This window comes from Anser brachyrhynchus (genome assembly GCF_964034855.1).
Source record: "Anser brachyrhynchus genome assembly, chromosome: 2".
Taxonomy (NCBI): Eukaryota; Metazoa; Chordata; class Aves; order Anseriformes; family Anatidae; genus Anser; species Anser brachyrhynchus.
Genome location: NC_137695.1, coordinates 90,893,662 through 90,912,097, shown reverse-complemented (window position 1 = coordinate 90,912,097; position 18,436 = coordinate 90,893,662). Strand labels below are relative to the sequence as shown.

At 39.7% G+C, this 18,436-nt stretch overlaps 1 protein-coding gene across 9 annotated transcripts in view; it reads right to left on the bottom strand.

Moving 5' to 3' along the window:
• FHOD3 (formin homology 2 domain containing 3) overlaps positions 1 to 18,436 on the bottom strand; it is a 415,825-nt gene that overhangs the window by 181,433 nt on the left and 215,956 nt on the right. For all 9 annotated transcript variants that reach the window (XM_080583589.1, XM_080583581.1, XM_080583582.1 and 6 more), the window contains exon 5: positions 17,657 to 17,762. In XM_080583589.1, the coding sequence (XP_080439715.1) occupies positions 17,657 to 17,762 (106 nt within the window). The remainder of the gene's footprint in view (positions 1 to 17,656; positions 17,763 to 18,436) is intronic.

The window sequence follows — 18,436 nt, the reverse complement described above, 5'->3', positions numbered from 1 at the left end:
TCAAGCAACATAATCAAAGTCCAATCATTACAGGGAGACGCCTCGTGTCATCTCTATACATGCTCAAGAGAACATCCTGAGTACGTAATTTTACCCACAAAATTCAAAACAAAACATATTTAAAGATAATAAATGCAACAAGATTTTACAGGTGGTCAGACTAAAACAGCTAGAGCCGAATCTGTCTTGCATGAAATCAACCCACAGGCCTGTAAGAGCAAGAAGAAAACAAAGCCACTTTAGGCCAGTCACTGGAGCAAGAATTTCACACGCTGTGAAACGGAGCAAGCCAACACCAGTGCTGGAAAAAGCAGCTCAGCTCTCTCCTGCTCAAGGGAGGCACTCACGCTGGTATTGCTGCAGCTGCTGCACACACACCCAAGATAAACTGGATCAAGAACTGAAAGAAGTCAAACTGACCCACCAGCAGTAAGAAACCAGGTAATTTAAGCCAGAAGAGCTCCATGTTGGGGACCGATGGTGTGGGATACCGAAACAAACAGCAACAGTGCAGGAGGACTGGGAGGGACTGTCGTTTTGTTCTACTTTGGGGGGACAGGAAGGCAATGCTTTCCTCCCTAAATTCTTCCAGCTAGAGGCAGCAGAAGCTATCTTTTTACTGATGTACATACATCACACTGTACTGCCGTTAAGTGATGCCAATAGAAAGCTTAAAGCCCATTACAGTGGGAATATTGTTCTGTAAAATTAAAGCTGTCTTTACAATTTTGATTTGCTGGATCTTTTCTGCTGGCAATAATGGCAGTATAAAGAACTGAAGCATCAAGGGTATGACATAAAAAAATGCAAATTTCTTTCATTTGACTGAAAGGTCTCTGAATTTCATTTGATTGGAAAAATAAGACGCAAAAGAAATCATTTCCAAAAATATAGCATGAAATGTTCCTCATTAGCAGCAAGAAGAACACAGATTTAAAATACTTTCAAGCTATTAAAGAATATAAAAAAGCCCATAGATGCAATATGGTTCTTGTTGGGAACACAACAACTGGGGGAAGAGTAGAAATGCCAAAACAAAACAAAACAAAACAAAAAAAACCCACTATATTTAGAGAAACCACAGTCCTATGTATTCTATATGAAGTATATATTAGGATATGTACTGGCATTTCAAGATGTGCAGTAATGTGCTTGTGGTTCTCACAGGATAACCCAGTAAGCAGGATGTTTTAATCTTAAGATTTTTTTTTTTAGAAAAGCTTATAAGCAAACACAGAAGAACATTAATGAAAAATGGGAATTTGAGCTAAAGCAGCGCTAAATTACCCTGATTATTTTTAATGATCTTTTCAGAGTGTTCACCTAAAAAAACAACTCTTGTGTTTCGAGGGAGTGATTATGATGCCATTCAAATGAAAAAAATGTCAGTAAATGTCAATATAATCAAGACTGATCTTTTGGTGCTGTAGGAAAAACAAATTATTTTTTCAATAGTAACATCATTTTCAGTATTACGGTGTTTTTGTTTGCATGCACATTATAACATGACAAGCAAGTAACTATGAAGGACTTTTCTTTTTTAAGAGTTCTGGATTCAATTTGTGTGTTTCACACACATCGAGAGTTAACTCCTATTTCCGTCAGCAAGATAAACAAGAGCGCAACCAAGGCCAATCAGGTCTTAATCTTGTTTGAAATGAGACTTCCAAAATTCCTGCTGGTAAGAACCATCCTGGTTTACAACACCTAAGACAGAAATGTATCACAATGTACATGCATCATGCCTGTGTGCAGCACCATCATCTGATAAGGAGCAGTTCCCGTAACCCCACAGCAATCTGTTCATGTTTTAACTACAACCTAAGGTCTGGAGTGATGTCATTAGCTGAGAATCTCCTCTAAGCTTCTTGGTCTTTTGACTGCAGAGTAAAAATTAAAAATATTATACCTTTTACATGCAGAAATCACTCTATAAATAGAAAGATTCCAATTGTTTTATTTCTAATAACTTGTTGTTCTTTAAACTAGACTTATAGCTTCAGAGCACTGGGATTCTCCATGTCCTCTTCAGTCTTGTAGGCCAGAAACTGCTGCTGAAAACACACACTGAATAAATGAATTCCTGAACATCAGGTCAATGCACTGATATACTGACAAGGAAGATCAAAAATAAACTTTTTATTTATAGAATTCAGCCTGTAAATTGAATTAGAGCAGGAAGTGCAAAATAATGTGACATTGGAGTGAAGGGAAAACTATCAACCTAGCTACAAACAAGACAACGCAGTGATTGAGGTGGCGAAGTTCTGCTCGAGTATGGTTCATTCCTCCTGGATTCGCTCTGATGTTGCACGTGGCTCTCCAACACGCCAAGCATAAAGGACATAGCAGCCATAACACCCCCCTGAGTCCCTGACAATTACAAGTGCAACATGTGGGAAGAACACTGAAATCGAGGATAGAACGTGTTGTCTTATTCACGCTGGCAACATATCAAGAAATTACAGATTCTTGGGAGTAACAAATAGTTCTTCTGCAAGTCCCTTCAACATGGCTAGGACTGTTTCAGAGAAGCATTTTCCTCATAGAAAATGCAGAAATAAGAATGCATAACAAATAGGAAGCCTCAGTCTCTCAAGTTAATTTAACACTGCTTTTTTTTTTTTTTAATAATCTAAATATAATGTCTCGGTCTTTCTTTGTACTTGGTCTTGTCTGAAGCAAGCAGATGATGTCAACAGTCATTAGTGAAATGAACCTTTATACTTCAGGATGGAAAAAAAAATATGTATATATATATATATATATATTTTGCCATAGCCTGTGCAAGGGAATGTTTCCAACAACACCCATCTATGGGTAACCACCACCAAACAGCAGTCTGAGTGCTCCAGTTGGAACAAAGCAATATATTCTGATAGACATCTGGAAGAAGCATGTCAATGCCCCATCTGCAGCTTAGCTCATATGAAACTCAAAAACCACTTTAGAACAAGGCTGGTTAAGATCACAGCATCACTGTGTTCAAACGAAATGTCATTTGAAGGGTACAGGCCATAACAGCCTGACATTCGCTCCACACAAAAAAGGCATTAGAAAGGGTTTTCTCAGCACAAAGTGTGAAACACTCGGTAAGAGGACTTCATGAACACCTGCAGTGCCTTCTCAAAGCTTCACAAAGGAATAGCTTTCTTTATCACACAGCATTTTAGGGCCTTGAAGAGCTCTGGACCAAACACAATCGCACGGGAGGTCTGAATCCAAAACGCCTGCGAGAAGGAGCTTAAGAAGGCACGTCTATTTTACATGCGATTAATAATTGCTCATTTGGCACCAATTATTCAGGCTCATACGACTATTTTGACACTGTTGGCAAGTGCTAAGCACTGCACAGGCTGATGCTGTGCTGCCCCTGTCCATGGTACTCAGCTCACCAAACCTGGGCCCACACAGGCCACCACGTTGGCTCGAAGTGGCACATCTGACCACATAGCTGTTACGTCAGGTTTAGGATGTGCACTACAGCTCCTGTTGGCCAAAGCTGGCAAGGCTGGCATAGATTAAAGAATAAGATCCTGGATTTCTCTCCTGATTTGCAGAAATCACAAATCTTTCTACTGAGGTCATTGTTCAAATGAGGCAATGATGCTAAAACCCCTGAAATGACCATTTTGCCATCCATGAATGCTAGTCAAGGAAATCAACTAAGGACATCATCTTGCTAAGATGCTCCTAAAATCAAACAGCAAGTCTTATTCTTTTACTGAATGATTCAGGGAACCATTACACCCACTAAACACATAATGGTGGCTTGGCTTTTTATAGCAAGTATTAACTACGCTAGAGCAACAAATGTGTTGCACCATCAGGACTCGTAAAGCCTGAAAATGTCAAGTGTAGATGTTTGCTTTCTCTGATGCCTGAGTTCAGGAGCAGGTTGTCTGGGCTTTTCTGTCTTTTTCCTCATCTCAACACCTCCCACCTCCACCCTGCAACCCAAAATGCAATGAAAGGCACTGAAGGACAAGTACTTTCACAAAGCTGACTATAAGACAGCTTGTTGAATGTCTTCAAAGAGAAACAGAATAGACCTGCTGTTATCCACCTATTCATTCAATCAAGTGAATTGAGGGAAATGATCACAGACATTCAGCCTGGGATGTTATATTACCAATGTCTTTCTTGTCATAACAGAGATAGCTTACAGGTCTGAAGCAGTTTCTGCTGAGCTCCTTCCACTGTTTTTGAGGAACTAGTTGAGACTGAAATGAACTGAATTGCATCAAGTACTCAAATTCTTTCTACGTTAAACTACAATTGCAGACACAGACTAATGGCCTGAGATGGAAAACAGAGAAACAAAAGATAACAGCAGATATGAAAAACTGCCAATCAAGCATCAAACCCAGTTCAATCACGAAGGTGTGTTTTCTCTTGGGGTCTAGCTGACTACCTGAGACAAGTTCACTGGAATTAGGTGAGATGAATCCTGCCCTACAAACCAGCCAAAAAGGATTCTTTCAAATGATACATAGTGTGTATTTAACTGCCCTTACTTACTTTGAAGTACTGATATAAAATTTAGCTCCAAACAGACATTCCAAAATTTACTGCTCAGTCGAGTAATGCTCTGCTGTCTCACGGTGAAGATTTTACACAAGAACGCTACATTAGAATACTACTTAAAAAATAGCAAAGTTTTTGTCTATTCTTTCTTAATAAAAATCAAACCATTACACTATAACCAGTTTATTAGTCACAGTTAACAACACATTATTATAGCTAAAGACCAGAATAAAGCAAAGCATAAAGCAACAAGAGGGACGTTATATTTTAGCCAATAAAGCAAGATTTTCCTACACGTTTTCAGTAGTGAGCCATGAGCCTCATGAAATTAAAATGGGAGGTTCATTAGATATGGCACAGGTCTTGTTGCTTGTTAATACAACTGCCTGATAATTCCCGTGAAAACTCTCCTGGGGTTAGTTGTACATAATTTTTAAAGTTTTCAGTTTGGACTGAAACTTCCTCTGTGTGGTGTTTGAATCACATCACTTTCTTTTTTCGTGGAAATTTTCTAACATTGCCTATATTGACGGTGGGTTTGTAGAAGGCAGGAAGAGGAAGGAGAAGGAGAACATACTACTAGAATTAAAAATATTGCTGAGTTCGATTTCTAAAAATAAATAAATAAGCTGTGCTCTTTGGAAAATTCAGGAAGACTATAATGTCATGTCAGTGAAAAAGCTCATATGGACCAGATTAAGATGTGTCCAAATTGTGTAGTTAAAAGGTTTTGAAGTGACCCATGTTTGACACTTACAGTAGTCTACTGAAAATATACAATCAACAGAAACCACAGTCCTTGGTTAACAAAAGATCCCTGTAACAATCCCAGCAACTGCCCACCAAGGAAGGACATGGCACTCAAAATAAGACCAGAAAGTTTGTAAGTATTTTGTTTTTATTTTTAAATGAACCATCTGGTTACTCAGATAGTGAGGAGGAGAATTCTGATCTGAATGCAGAAGGAAACAAAGTTTAAGTCCAGAGAAGCTCAAAAAAGTGGAAAATTAAAGCAGGAACCCTGATAGAAAGTGCTAATGAGCATCTGAGAGTTATGCAAAGAGATGAAGTGACTGGGATAAATGAGGGAAGTAACAGGAAAGACTAAAAGCTACTTGGCTGGAGGGATTAGGACTAATGTGAGAGATGTTGAGGAAAGAAATGGACTAGAGATAAGAGACCGAAACTGTGACAACATACTTGATAGCAGTACTGCAAAACTCTCCCTTACTTGTTTGTCTTGGGTCAAACTGAGGGTTTTGCCAGCACAGGGGCTTGTGCCCCAACACAGAGAACTGGACCGGGTTATTTGACAGCACTGAGAAACATCCAGAAAAACAGCAATATATACACCTCTTTACCCCACCGAGCAATTTTTCAGACGAACACATTCTTCTGTCAAATTCATTATACCATCACACAAACACAGCTGTGGTGCCAGAACCCAGGAGACAGTGCAGCAGTAGGAAGAAGTGATGGGAGAAAAGATGTTTAAACCAGCTTAAACTGATGAAGAAATTAATGCAAATAAATTGATGAAAATTGATGTGTAGTTATTAATTATTTGACAAATATTGATTGATAATGTAAATGAACTGATAATCTGGTGATGGTGAAAAGAAGTTGATGTGGGAAGGAGAAAACGGTTCTTGTCTATACAGATCAGAGAGAGAGAAAACTAGGACAGGCTAGGCAAGAGTCTAAATGGGAAATGAAGCCCCAAAAGTAAAGATTTAAAAGGCATAAACAGAAAGTACCATATGAAGTCTGCAAAACAAGCCCAAGTAATCTCATAAACGTCACCTAGTCTCACTGAATCATTCTGGATTCAGAATACGTCTAGTCCCAAGTACCTCATTTCCTTATCTGCCACATAAAGATTACGCTGCCCCCTCAGCTTCTGGAAATAGCATGGTATTTGTGAAGGTCTTGGATAACAATTAGTGACAAACCACAGAAAAATGCATGAGAAAAACAAGCGTAACAGAATTTGCATGGCAAGAAATAAATCTCAAAGCCTTGAGCAGCCTTGAAGGTACAACAAGCTATTTAAAAGGTGTTCATTAAGTGTACAGGTGTGACAGTGCTCACTAGCTGAATCGAGCAGCTGTGGAAAAAGCCATACCCACTGTGTGATCAAAGACTGTCAGCTTGCATACAAAGGGGATATGCATGCATGCAAAATAAGGCATACAGGTATTTATTAATTTTCAAGACTTATTAATCAAGCTTAATGGTATTCTAAGTGCATCTGTTCATAATAATCTTGGGGAACAGTTTTTAGAAACTTTTATCAAAAGCCTCCTAGATGTATTCTTTTTAGAAGCCAATATACATGATTAATAAGTACTACAATCACTGTTTCCATCACTGATATTAATCTATATACTAAAAGTAACCGCCTGGTGTCCCAATATTGATTTTTGGGAAGCTGGAAAACATGTCTCAAAGTTAGTTTGAAAGTCTGCCTTAAAAGCTAAACTTTTGCTCATCGTATTGCAGGGTGAGAGAACAGAGTCTGCTCCCTGACGCTGCCCTCTGCACAGGGGCAGGCTGTTGAGATATGGAGCAGCCAGGGGAAAAGTCTGCAAACAGAAACTTGAAGAAATAGCAGGAGTAAGTGCTGTGCAACCCCACTGTACCCAAAGCCAGCCTAAGGTGTAACTTTAAAAAAATGACAGAACTGGTTTCGAAGCAAAGGTTTGGAGTACAAAATGAGGAAATCAGGGCACTGGGTGGGGAGGTACAGAAGAGCAGGTGTAGGGGAAACTGAGATCCTTGTCTAGGCAGGTGATAACTCACAGGAGGAGGTAACAGGATATTGCTCGATATTGGCAGAAGTCTTTAAGACCCCACTTGTCATTTAAATAAACCCACTTAAAACATGCTACAGGTATACCAATTCCCAAGTGTGAGTATATACTAATTCCTGAGTATTCCTGAGTAGCACTTCAACAATTAAAGTCAATGCATTGTAACATCAGAGCTATCTAATTGTACTCCTCCTGGCAAACAGATTTTATTTATTTATTAAAATTTCACCACTTCAGGGAACTGTGAAATGTAAAAAGAAAAACAGCAACTGTAAAAGAGTCTGTTCATCCCAACATTTCCTTAAAGCTAACCCTTAGGATGTGCCCTTAATCAGTAATCTTTCCTGAGGCATGTTACCACTCCTCGGCTTCTCAGCAGCTTTCTTTGTGCTTTTCTCTCTCTGTAGCTCATAGACCATTTTCTTTCCCCTGATACGTCCTTCTGGGCCCAGTATGACATGGAGCCACTCAGTGCAAACTTGAAACTCCTCTTCTCCACGTGCTCTTTCTTCCAGAGATATTCAGATTTCTGAGCAAGATTGTCATCAATACATCACCCCACTCCTACAACTTACTCAGTACTTTTCTGAAACACCAGTCTGTGGGACTGGAACACTCCAGCCTTGATCCTAGGTCCACAGGGCTACAGAACCTTCCTACTGTCATACACCCTGAATAATCCCTCCTCTTTTATTCTGTAATCACTGTCATCATCTCTAGGAAGAGAAGAGAATGCTTGTTTTCTAGCTGTCAACAAACTAAAAAGAGGCAAATGAAAATAATGACGTATTTTGCATGGCACCTACATCAGTAAACTCTATTCACTAAAACCTCCAGGAAGAAATTTCAAAGTGATCTATTATTGAAAAAAACACCCTGAATAATGTATATACAGTATTTTTGGCAGCTAATGAAACTCAGTGCCTCGTGTCACTAGGGGGCAGGAGATCAGTACCTTCTTTCCTGGCTTGACAGCACAGGCTTTAGCTACCGAAATTTAAGTGGAAAATACTGGAAATGCCTCACACATTGAAAACTGGAAAAATTCCTTCTTGCCTGGAAACGTGATGAGAAAGAAAACATGTTAAAATTCATAAATCCACAGCTTAAGGTGGTATTCAATTCCAACTTTTTGTTAAACTCTAAGGAATGCACTAAACCTGTGTGTTCCCTCCTCTAGCAGGCAGGAACTGCAAACCTCACCTCTTTTCTCTCTGGCTTCAAGAGGGAAGATGCAATAACTTGTCTGCCTTGCCACAGTGGCTGGGCTTCGCTGCATGCCCACCGTTTGCTCAGTCCCTGCCCGCATATTCTGACTACCTTCTCATCTATAAGGGCACCAGAGCACGTTCTCCTCTCTTCGCTCTAATGCCACCATCAGTAGCTTGAGTCCTGCATGTGGGAGGTGGTAGAGGTGGGGAGAGGCAGAGCACTAACGGAGAGTAAACTGGTCCCTGTATTTCATTAAGGAGCAGCAAAAAGAGTTCCCATCTTTTCTTCTTCAGCCCTTGCAAACATGCAGCCATTAGCTACTTCTGCCTCCCTACAGAGCGTACCTTCTGCGCTCCTCCGTGGTCCTCAGGGCCGTGCAGAAGAACAAGCAAGCAGAAACCCTCCACAGCAGCAAACAAATGTTAATATTCTCATATGCTCACTAAAATCATCCCTCACTGACGTCAGGTTCTGATTATATATTTTCTTCCTTATACACATATGCATGAACACTATCATATGTTTATAAATAATACTGGACTAACACATGCAAGTATCTTAGATTTCCTGAATTCTCTGGGGCTCTTAAAAATATTCTGATACAGAGGCTTCAAGAAGATCACTGTTCATAGCAATTAAGATAAGTAATTTAGGAGTTCAGTCTATCACTCTATTTTCTGATTGCTCCTATGAGAACATGAGCAATAGAAATGCACATCTACAAAAAAAGAAGTATAAATAGACCAAAAGGGCTCAGATGTAACTTAAAATAATTCAGGTATATCTGTATAGGGAAATTAACTCTGAAGACATTCAAACAAGCTCATTTTTGACACCTCATTATGTCATATAATTACCATCTCCACAGAATAGCAGTCAGCACTTTCTAATTATCCTACATTTAAAATACACATTTGACTCTCCCCCCACATCCCTTTAAAGTCGTTAGTTTTTTTATTTTTGCTTTTGTATTGGGATAGAGCACTCTGTGTGCCACCCCAATTATCGCAATCACAAGGAGCTGTGGAAGCATCTTATCTTGAAATGGGGACAAGCAAAGATTATTTTCCCCAGTGTATTTTGTAGCATATTAAATGCATATATTCTTTACAAACAGTTTATAGCAAAATCCCTAATAGCGGGGTACTTTGTACAAGTGTGCACGTATGTGCCAGCTTATGAATGTCTTCATTTTCTGCACATTTTCCCCCTTCTCTAATGAATCAGGTTTTGGCTACTTCATGCTCAAAGATTACTACAAAAAGGCCGAAATCCTCTGTAATATGCTCCTTCCAGTTGGAACCGGTGCATTGTTTTCAAGACTTGTTCATAAAGTTCGAGTAGTTAAATCATATAACATCCAAAATGGCTTTAAAGACCCCTGAGACCACTTCCAAGTACTTATTCTTTGCTTAGTAGTTAAGGATGTGCATTTTTCATGGTTCAGCTCCTCGTTTTACATGGAGTCTGCATAGCCTGAGGTGTCACATTTCATGGGAATTTCACAAAGCATAAAAATTACACAAAAACCCAAAGATTCATTTTCATGTAGACAGAAAGCAACCCAAACCCTTCCAGAGTCTGTCAGTTTTAAAAACAAGGGAAATCCATAATTTTATGGCGGTGTTATTGCTGAATTCCACGTAGACTATGAGAACACCATATTCTCCTCGCGAGCAGTCACAACACGGACGGCCAATTCCATACGGCGCACGAAGCCGCTCAGTTTATTTGTAGATGTGTAAATTACTGTTTGGTGGTTAAACTTTTGAACTCACATTTGCTTCAGTGCCAATTCCCATCCCAGGCTGGGAGGACCCGTGCTGTACGCAGTGCGTTAGGACCATCTGGCTCTGCTTCCAGACGGATCACAGATCGGAATCGCATCCAGGGAGAAGGGAGGGAAGCGGAGGAGGAGGGAGGAAGGAGAGGGAAGGGGTTCCTCCACGAACTAAGGGAACACTTAAGGTTGCATTTGGTAGGAAACTCTCAGCACAATAAATGTGTAGGTTGACTCTAAGGAACGTCATTTAAAAATATGCAGATGAGAAAACAAGAAAGGAAGTGCTCTAAGTACAGACAGGAAAGCAAGTAGGATGCTTTCTGTCGTTTTAAACTGCAAGGCTTCCAAGGTCAAGCTCTCCTGCTACCCTTGGAAAAGTAAACAAATGCATTTGGCCTTAAAGAGAGATTTGCAGAAATGAAAGAGGATTCAGCTTCTGAGTCAGGGTCTGCTGTTTATATTACTGGTCAAGGAGATGGTACACTGTGCCTTCTTTTCCAGTACAATGAAAAGCATCCTAATCTCACTATTTCTAAAGAGTTCATGACCCAGGATGCCAAATCCATTCATATTTTTTGATTCCACGGCTTTTCAAGACACACAAAAGAATGAACAATCTACTATTTCTGTACACATATAAAAGGTACCATGCCATCACTATTACCTTCAATATGAGCTCGATCTCTCTCTGATGGAAAGCTAGCAGCACAGGTATCTCTCAAAAGGAGACACCACGGCTGCATCACAGAGGCGCCGTACCTAAGCTCAGCAGTGCTGCTGACAGGCAGGTCTTACTTGCACAGGTACACTAATTTGCTAATGCAGCTATCATTCTATTTATTTACTTTTTTAGGTGTGGGCTGGGGGGGGAACCAAGGCTGTACCTCCACATGGAGCTTCCAGGCAGATTTGCTGAGCATTGGCAAAGTTTCACGGGACTGCAGTCTGCTGTCCCGTACAACATGAATGATGCACTGGTCAAATCCCTACAGGACAGGCGTCCAACTCTGATACTCTTTCTAATGGACTCTGCAGAAAGATCAAAGAAATGGCTTCACAGGGAGATTAGGTTGAGTCCCTCTCAGAAGCAATACCCCTAAGTAATCAAGCTTCAGGCACTTGATTTCTCTTTAAGGCCCAGGCCCTTACTGAAGCTATTTTGAGATCAGCTGAGAGGTTTACATAATTTTTAAAGGACTGCACATAAGAAGCCAACTTGAATATGTAGAGATAAGGATAAGAACTTCACAGCTACATGTGGATACCTGCACACTGAAGGTCAAGAGTAGAGCATCAGGAAAGTTTTGGTATTTGGCTTCAGAACAAGAAATAAATGTAAAGAAAAGACTAATCATGTGCTGTCTGTTCTATTTTCTTTGAGCTCTCAGCATATCATTCTGAAGTTGCTGGAATACCTTCCTACAGCTGGAATACCTCACACAGTTCTCCAGTCCACACTGAAAAAGAAGTAATGTCAAGGTATGCATGCTACATAGCATTAGCTCTTTTTCCAGTACTAAACGTATGTTACTACCACCTGTTTTACTGCTGTGGCACCAAATCAGCAAGATACATTTATTTAGGATAGACATAGCCTCTTATTTTATTTCTATTCTTTTGGTATTTGTACAAGCAGTGCCAATGATACAAAGCATTGCATACATTTACTGCAGAAGCATATGCTTGTTTATGCTAAATGCTTTATAGTACCCAATTTTTAATGTAAAAGGCGAAAGCCCCACAGCCTGTCCAGGTGAGGGAGGAAAATATAAGAGCACTGGAGGATTTCTGGTCCTTGCAACAAAGAGGGGTCTCTTTGGTAAATACAGCCAGCTGGTTCCTGGAAATGGGTTGCCCCGTTACAGAGAGCACATTTATAAACCCAAGCATTCCAAGTAGCCCTTGGCTCAATGCAGAAATACCCTCAGCTTACTGATAACGTTGTGTTTGGCTTTCAGAGCAAGGGGTTATCAGCAGCAGCTTCCACTGCCCGCTTGCAAAACCTCACCCTCGCTCTCTACTTCCTCCAGCTTCTTGACATCTTCGGGCACGCAGCATCCTGGTGAAAGACAGTAACCAGATGGTCTCTTACCACACAGCACTGAGCTGTTTTAGGACTTTAATCAGATTTCCCAGAATATGCGGCATAGCTGGTTGTGCTAAAGTTGGTGTGCAGGTGAAATCGCGTGCCTCTGGTTTTATAAATAGGCCTAACTGCTGGAGGCCTCAGCGCATGTTCACGGCTGAACTAGTTGCCTGTTGTGGTAGAAAACCTGACCCATGGCCTGGAGAGCTCTTGGTGAAGTTGGGTGATCCCAGAGGTTCTGGTGCATGCTTCAACACTGCAAGCAAGTAACTCAGCATCTCCAAATTCCAGCAGTGAAATCTTTCTTCTTCACAACAAGCAGTTCTTACTGTAATTTCTTTTTTTTTTTTTTCTCCTCTATATTGTTAGCTACATTGCATGGATATGGATTTTGAATTACCTTGTAATTTGAAAGCAGAGGTTACTAGAAAGTTGACTACCCAGATACAGCTACTTCCTTTCTCTCCGTCCATCTCTTTGCAAAGATTGGCTCCCATTTATTGGCGAGGAATCAAAAGGTTCCTCCTCATCATGTCCCACTGTGGGATTGGGAAGTTTCAGGCTTCTCGATTCCCACTCCTGTGCTTTGGTAATCCCCCTGCTCCTCTGGCATTGGCAGTTTGCAACAGTGTAGATCACAGATACTAAGGTTGAAGTGAATGGTTTCAATGGACTCCTACCTTTTAAGCATGTAACAAAGATCAGAATGTGCCTTGGAGTTACTTTTCATACATGATTTCAGTGGTTGAAGATACTTTGTTCTTTCTTATTTACACTTTAGGGCTCACACAGGACTTTTCTGGTAAAAGCCTCCCGTTAAATTACTTAAAAATCCCCAAAGGCCTTGCAAAATGAAGAGAGAAAATGAGTGCTGTTATATGCTCATTTATCTGTGCAAAGATAAAAGCATGCTTGTAAAAAATACAATTCCAAAATAAACCACATTTACTATGAAAAAATGTTGGGCATAATAATTAAATTGTTTTTCTAGCAGATTAAAGATGCTGCTGACTGTGTATAGGAAGCTATGGACTTTTAATCCTTTTAAATGCTATGTCACTTTCCCTGAGGATGTATCCTATCCCTCAGTCAGGACCATCACCTTCATCTTCTGTACTTGTTTCAATGTCTGTAGAGACCAACAGGACTTTCTCACTTCATTGGAAGTGCAGCAGGCCTGCAATACGAAACCCCAAACTGGTTCCACTACAATCCAGTCTTCTGCCCAGATTATTGAATCGAGTATAGATTACTCCAGTAGATGACACATCATATCTTTCTCTTTCAGATTATAATAATAGTTTTGTTTTTCTGGGGGGAGGAGGTGACTTAAAGCACAAACTTTGCCTCAAATCTTAACTCCTAGGCTCCTTCCAAACACTTGTTTTCCTTTTTTCCTTCAAAAAAGGAAGACAAACAAAAACCACCAAACAAAACCCATCTCTCATCCAGACTTTAAACCCAAATTCTTATTCCCAGTATAAGCATACAGCTTCTGCATCCAGCGGCAGAGGTTCATTCAAGCACACACTAGCACACGCACGCACTGATGGTACAATTTTTTCCTCACCCTTAGTTTCTGAAACCGTGGGCTGCAGTGAGGCCAGGGCTTCTTTCTGCTTGGACTGTACACCTAGCTTGTGCTTTCAGACCACCACAACAAACTCTATCTTTTGTCTAATTACGGGTTCCACTAAATAATGATTTGAATCCACCACATAGACAATTAGGGCTCCAAGCACGAAACATGCTCTGCAAAAAGGCCAGAGGACCTTTTTAACAACCTTTTCATTGGATGCAAGGGGCAGAGGCGACAGGACACCACTGGGCAGTACTTCTCATATCACAGTGTCAGGTGAATCCCCAGACCTCTCTTACTCAGTGTTTTTAAAACTATTAATCCTTCATCTACACAAACTGCTTTTCCTTCTCACCTTCCCAACAGCACCAGTAAATTAACAGAAAAAGTGAAAACTGCCATAATTCTATCAATTATTTAATTATCCTGTGCTCAGACACTGTTTCAGATGTTGCTTTTTCATTCAGTGAAAAAAAAGATTTCCAAATGATACACACCTTCAAAATTACAGTAAAGATTAATATAAATCTTCATCAATTGTGACTATTTTCAATCTTTCACCATTTCCATTTAGCTTTGAAAATTTAGGCAATCTTGTAACTGGCACAGAAACATTTAAGTTCAGTGCGATGAGTAGAGTTCATTGCTCTTACGGATACTTTCCCCCAAAAGTGGGGAGAGAGGAAAAAAAGTAAGAAAGCCTGTTTTGGGGGGGGGGGGGGAACATCCCACAAAACACAGTTACTCTACATCTCCATGACAATTAAAAGGAATATCAAAGAGGAAAATTTAGCTTGAAGAACTAGTAACTAAGGAGGAAGAAAATGTGTGTCCTAGACTGGTATTTTAACAGAATAGTTAAAGAGAGAAGACCTGACTACTGTTGTTTCACGTCCATAGACTACAGGCTGACAAAAGGAAACATTTTTGGAAAGGTGCTGTCAAACAATCCTATTTCACAAAACCTAGCAGAAATAAACGGTCACTCTTCAGCACTCGACAAACAATTGCCCTGATTTCTCAGCACTGCATGTAAAAGACACACTTATCTTCCATTCACCCGTTAAAGTAACTAAAACTTTTGTGACTCATATTTAGTCATTTTTTTGGCAGCTCAGCCAGCCTTGAGCCAAGTCAAAACTGCTAAGCAGAAATGCACAAGCAGGAAGCATTAGAGTGAAACAACACAGACTTTTAGAAAAAAGAGGAAAGCAAGTTCAAGAAAGGGCTAGTACCTGGGAATGCATAAGGTATTGAACACCTACAACAACTACAAATACCTGTATAACTAATCTATTTTCATTTCTAAGTACAAAGTTATTTCTTGAAGAATGCAGGCAAATAGGAAACACTCAGAAACCACTCAGTCAAAACCAAGGACAACAGTGCAGGGGTAAGCCCTGCCGACAGAAGCAATGCAATGGCTAAGGCTGCTATTTATTGTCAGCCCTATAAGCTGTGTTAGTAGCACAGGAGGAAAACAGTGAATTAAATGAGAGGTGCTGAAGAAATACAGACAGGATATGGGACTAAAAAGAAATCCTATCCCTTTATGATTCATGTTAAGCCCATTGAAAACAATGAGGATACATTCCACTCCAATAGGAACCACAAGACCAGGACACCACAGCAGTAAGGGAAAAAAAATTTAGACAGACTTTTTTTATTTAAATATCAATAACAAAAAAACAGCCGTTGTCTATGGCATTCCAAAAATAATACATCATGTAAGAGTGTTTTTCTGGTGTATTTAATGTTTCTTTTCAGCACTCCTCAACGTATTTGGATAAGATTGGCTAGCTACACTGTACTTCCAAACCTATCTTTATCTCATTGCACATGCAAGACCTATTCAGAGAGTACACGCTAGGTCCTGGAACTGAAAACCAGCTGACAAAATCTTGGAGTTGTAACAAGCTTTGAAGTTTCTGAAAGACAATCGTGACAATATTAATTTCTGAAATAAAACCCACATCACATAGAAAAATCCTATTATTGTAGCAGACGATAGGATACACTACCCAGAAAAAAGCTTCAGTGTCAAGAACCAGCAAAATGGGGGGAACAAGAGACCTGATTTGGGTATTTGAAAGATAGTACCAATCCCTGAAAGCATCTTCTTAAAGTAAGGATCTTAGTTCTGATGTGACCAACTCTGGTATTAGTGGGTCATTCTGTCAGCAAGGAGGCTCAGTGCCCTGGATCTTATCTGATACTGGAAAAGAAGAGCTGCAGGGCAATCCAGTGTTTGGACTGCAAGGCCACTTGGGTGCTCAGGTAGTGTAAACACTTACCAGGTTTCCTTGCTTTGAGTTTCCAGTATCTGGTTGCAAAAGCCTGCTGAAGCGCAAAGACATCACCCAGCCACTAGATCAATGCTCAGCTAATGAAACAGTAACCCCCTAGACTGAAGGCCAGACTGTCCAATGCAGCACCTTTATTTTGCTTCCAGACTGAATTTTTGGAGAGTATCAATAGCTGATTTTCTCCCAGAAAGGTTTTTTTTTTTTTTTTCCAGTTGTAAAGAAAGCCTTTTTTCCTCTCATATGTTTCCATGTTCTTGTCTACTTGCATTGTGGTTAACAGTCTTTTACTTCTGACTATAAGCAAGCTACTATTCAATTACATTTACATCACTGCATGACTACTTACACAGAACATAATTTCTGTGGTACTGATTTGGTTTCTTATCCAATCCCAAAAGCTGATATTTGTACAGTCTAACCTTCCAAGTTCTTTGCACAAAACCACACTTACTATTTGAATTCTTGCTTTCAGTAACTTAGCACTTCTGGTTCTTAGAAAAATCTTTTTCTATTTTCGTATTTTGCTCCTCAATTTGCAGATTGAGTGTTGTCAGCTAAATATATCAAACTGACATTTTCAGGGACAGCTATGTACATCAGTCTAAGAAAATTCAAATGAGCAATCCACCACAGTTATGCATCCATTAGCGCTCTCTATTGACTATGAGATCACCCAGAAGTACGGATCCCTTGTTATGACTGCTCTGCCCTCAGTCATAACCTTTTAAAACACTGAAGGAACTCTCCTAATTTGCAGCCTGGGTTTCCTTGCTAAATAAAAACGGCATGCAGTCACACATGATATGCATGCAGGAACACTATACATTAAGTCAGCTTTCTAATTCGGTAAGACTCTTTCCATGTCATTCCCCAAATTCTACCTTTGCCAGTTGTCTTAAGTGCAAAGAACAGAACACAATCCTCTGACTACCTATTTAGCTCCAAAATATCAGATAGCTGAAACTGCTTCCAGCCTACTTACCTTAAGGTATGACTGTCTCGCTGTTTATTCCCTATCGTGTGACAAGCTACTAATCCAATTCCAAGAAGTTATGTTGTTCTGTGACCTTTGACATTTACAATTATCCAACTCAAGCTCTAGAATGCCTTTTCTTTCTTAGAATTAGTGTTTTTCAATATAATCTAAATGAGAAGCTGGACAATAGAGAGAACATCAGCATTTTATTTTTCCAATTCATCCTAATCAGCAGTGAGCATTAATCCCAGCCTAATTTTCCTACATACGCAAGACTCCGGACCAGAAAAATATGTTTCTAACATGCTGCAAGTTGTAGCAGACCTGTGAGAGCCTCGCAGCTATAGAACACCTTTCAGACACGTTTGTCTTACCTCTCAGGATGTAGTTCTGATAGTTCTGGTCTGCCTCTGCTCCCACTTTGATTAAGCAAGTCAGGCCTTCAGCAACAACAAACTCATGAACCAAGTCCTTGTCATCCTGCCACAGAAGAAAGGAAAAGCTATGTTAGAACTCTAGAAGACAAACAGATAGGATATATCACAACCAAGTCAAATGTATGCCTGCAACACTGACTGTGTTCTCAGATGATTTAAGCGAGTTTATACGGAAGATGTTATATACAAGACATATTGAAATCAGAATTAAACACATGATACAAAGTGATAAAAACCAAGCTTTTACATTTAGGTCAACTAAAGAAGATTAATATCAGTAAAACATTCAACTTTGGATTTTTCATTAAATGCTTGCAGACATGCTACCTGATATTAAGATCTCTTCATATTTTATAAACAGACATTCTGAAAGCCTTAGAGTGTCAGTATCAGTTAGAGAAATCCACCACTATGCCATAGCAAAACTACGGTTTCAGTATTTGAAGTGCGTAAAACAAAACTTTTAAAATTGTTTTTTATTACAACATATTACATTTTTCACTTTGTGATACTTGTTATATTTACAATGGGGAATTATACTGTTAAACAAGAGAATGCTCCATGGATTCTCACATTATGATGGAAAACACTTAATATAAAAGCAAATACTCCTTAGTGCAGCAGAATGACACCATATCACATACCAGGACAGCCTCACTGGAAGCTACATGCTGAAAAAGATGCCAAGGAAATATAGAGCACCGTATCTAAAGCTTG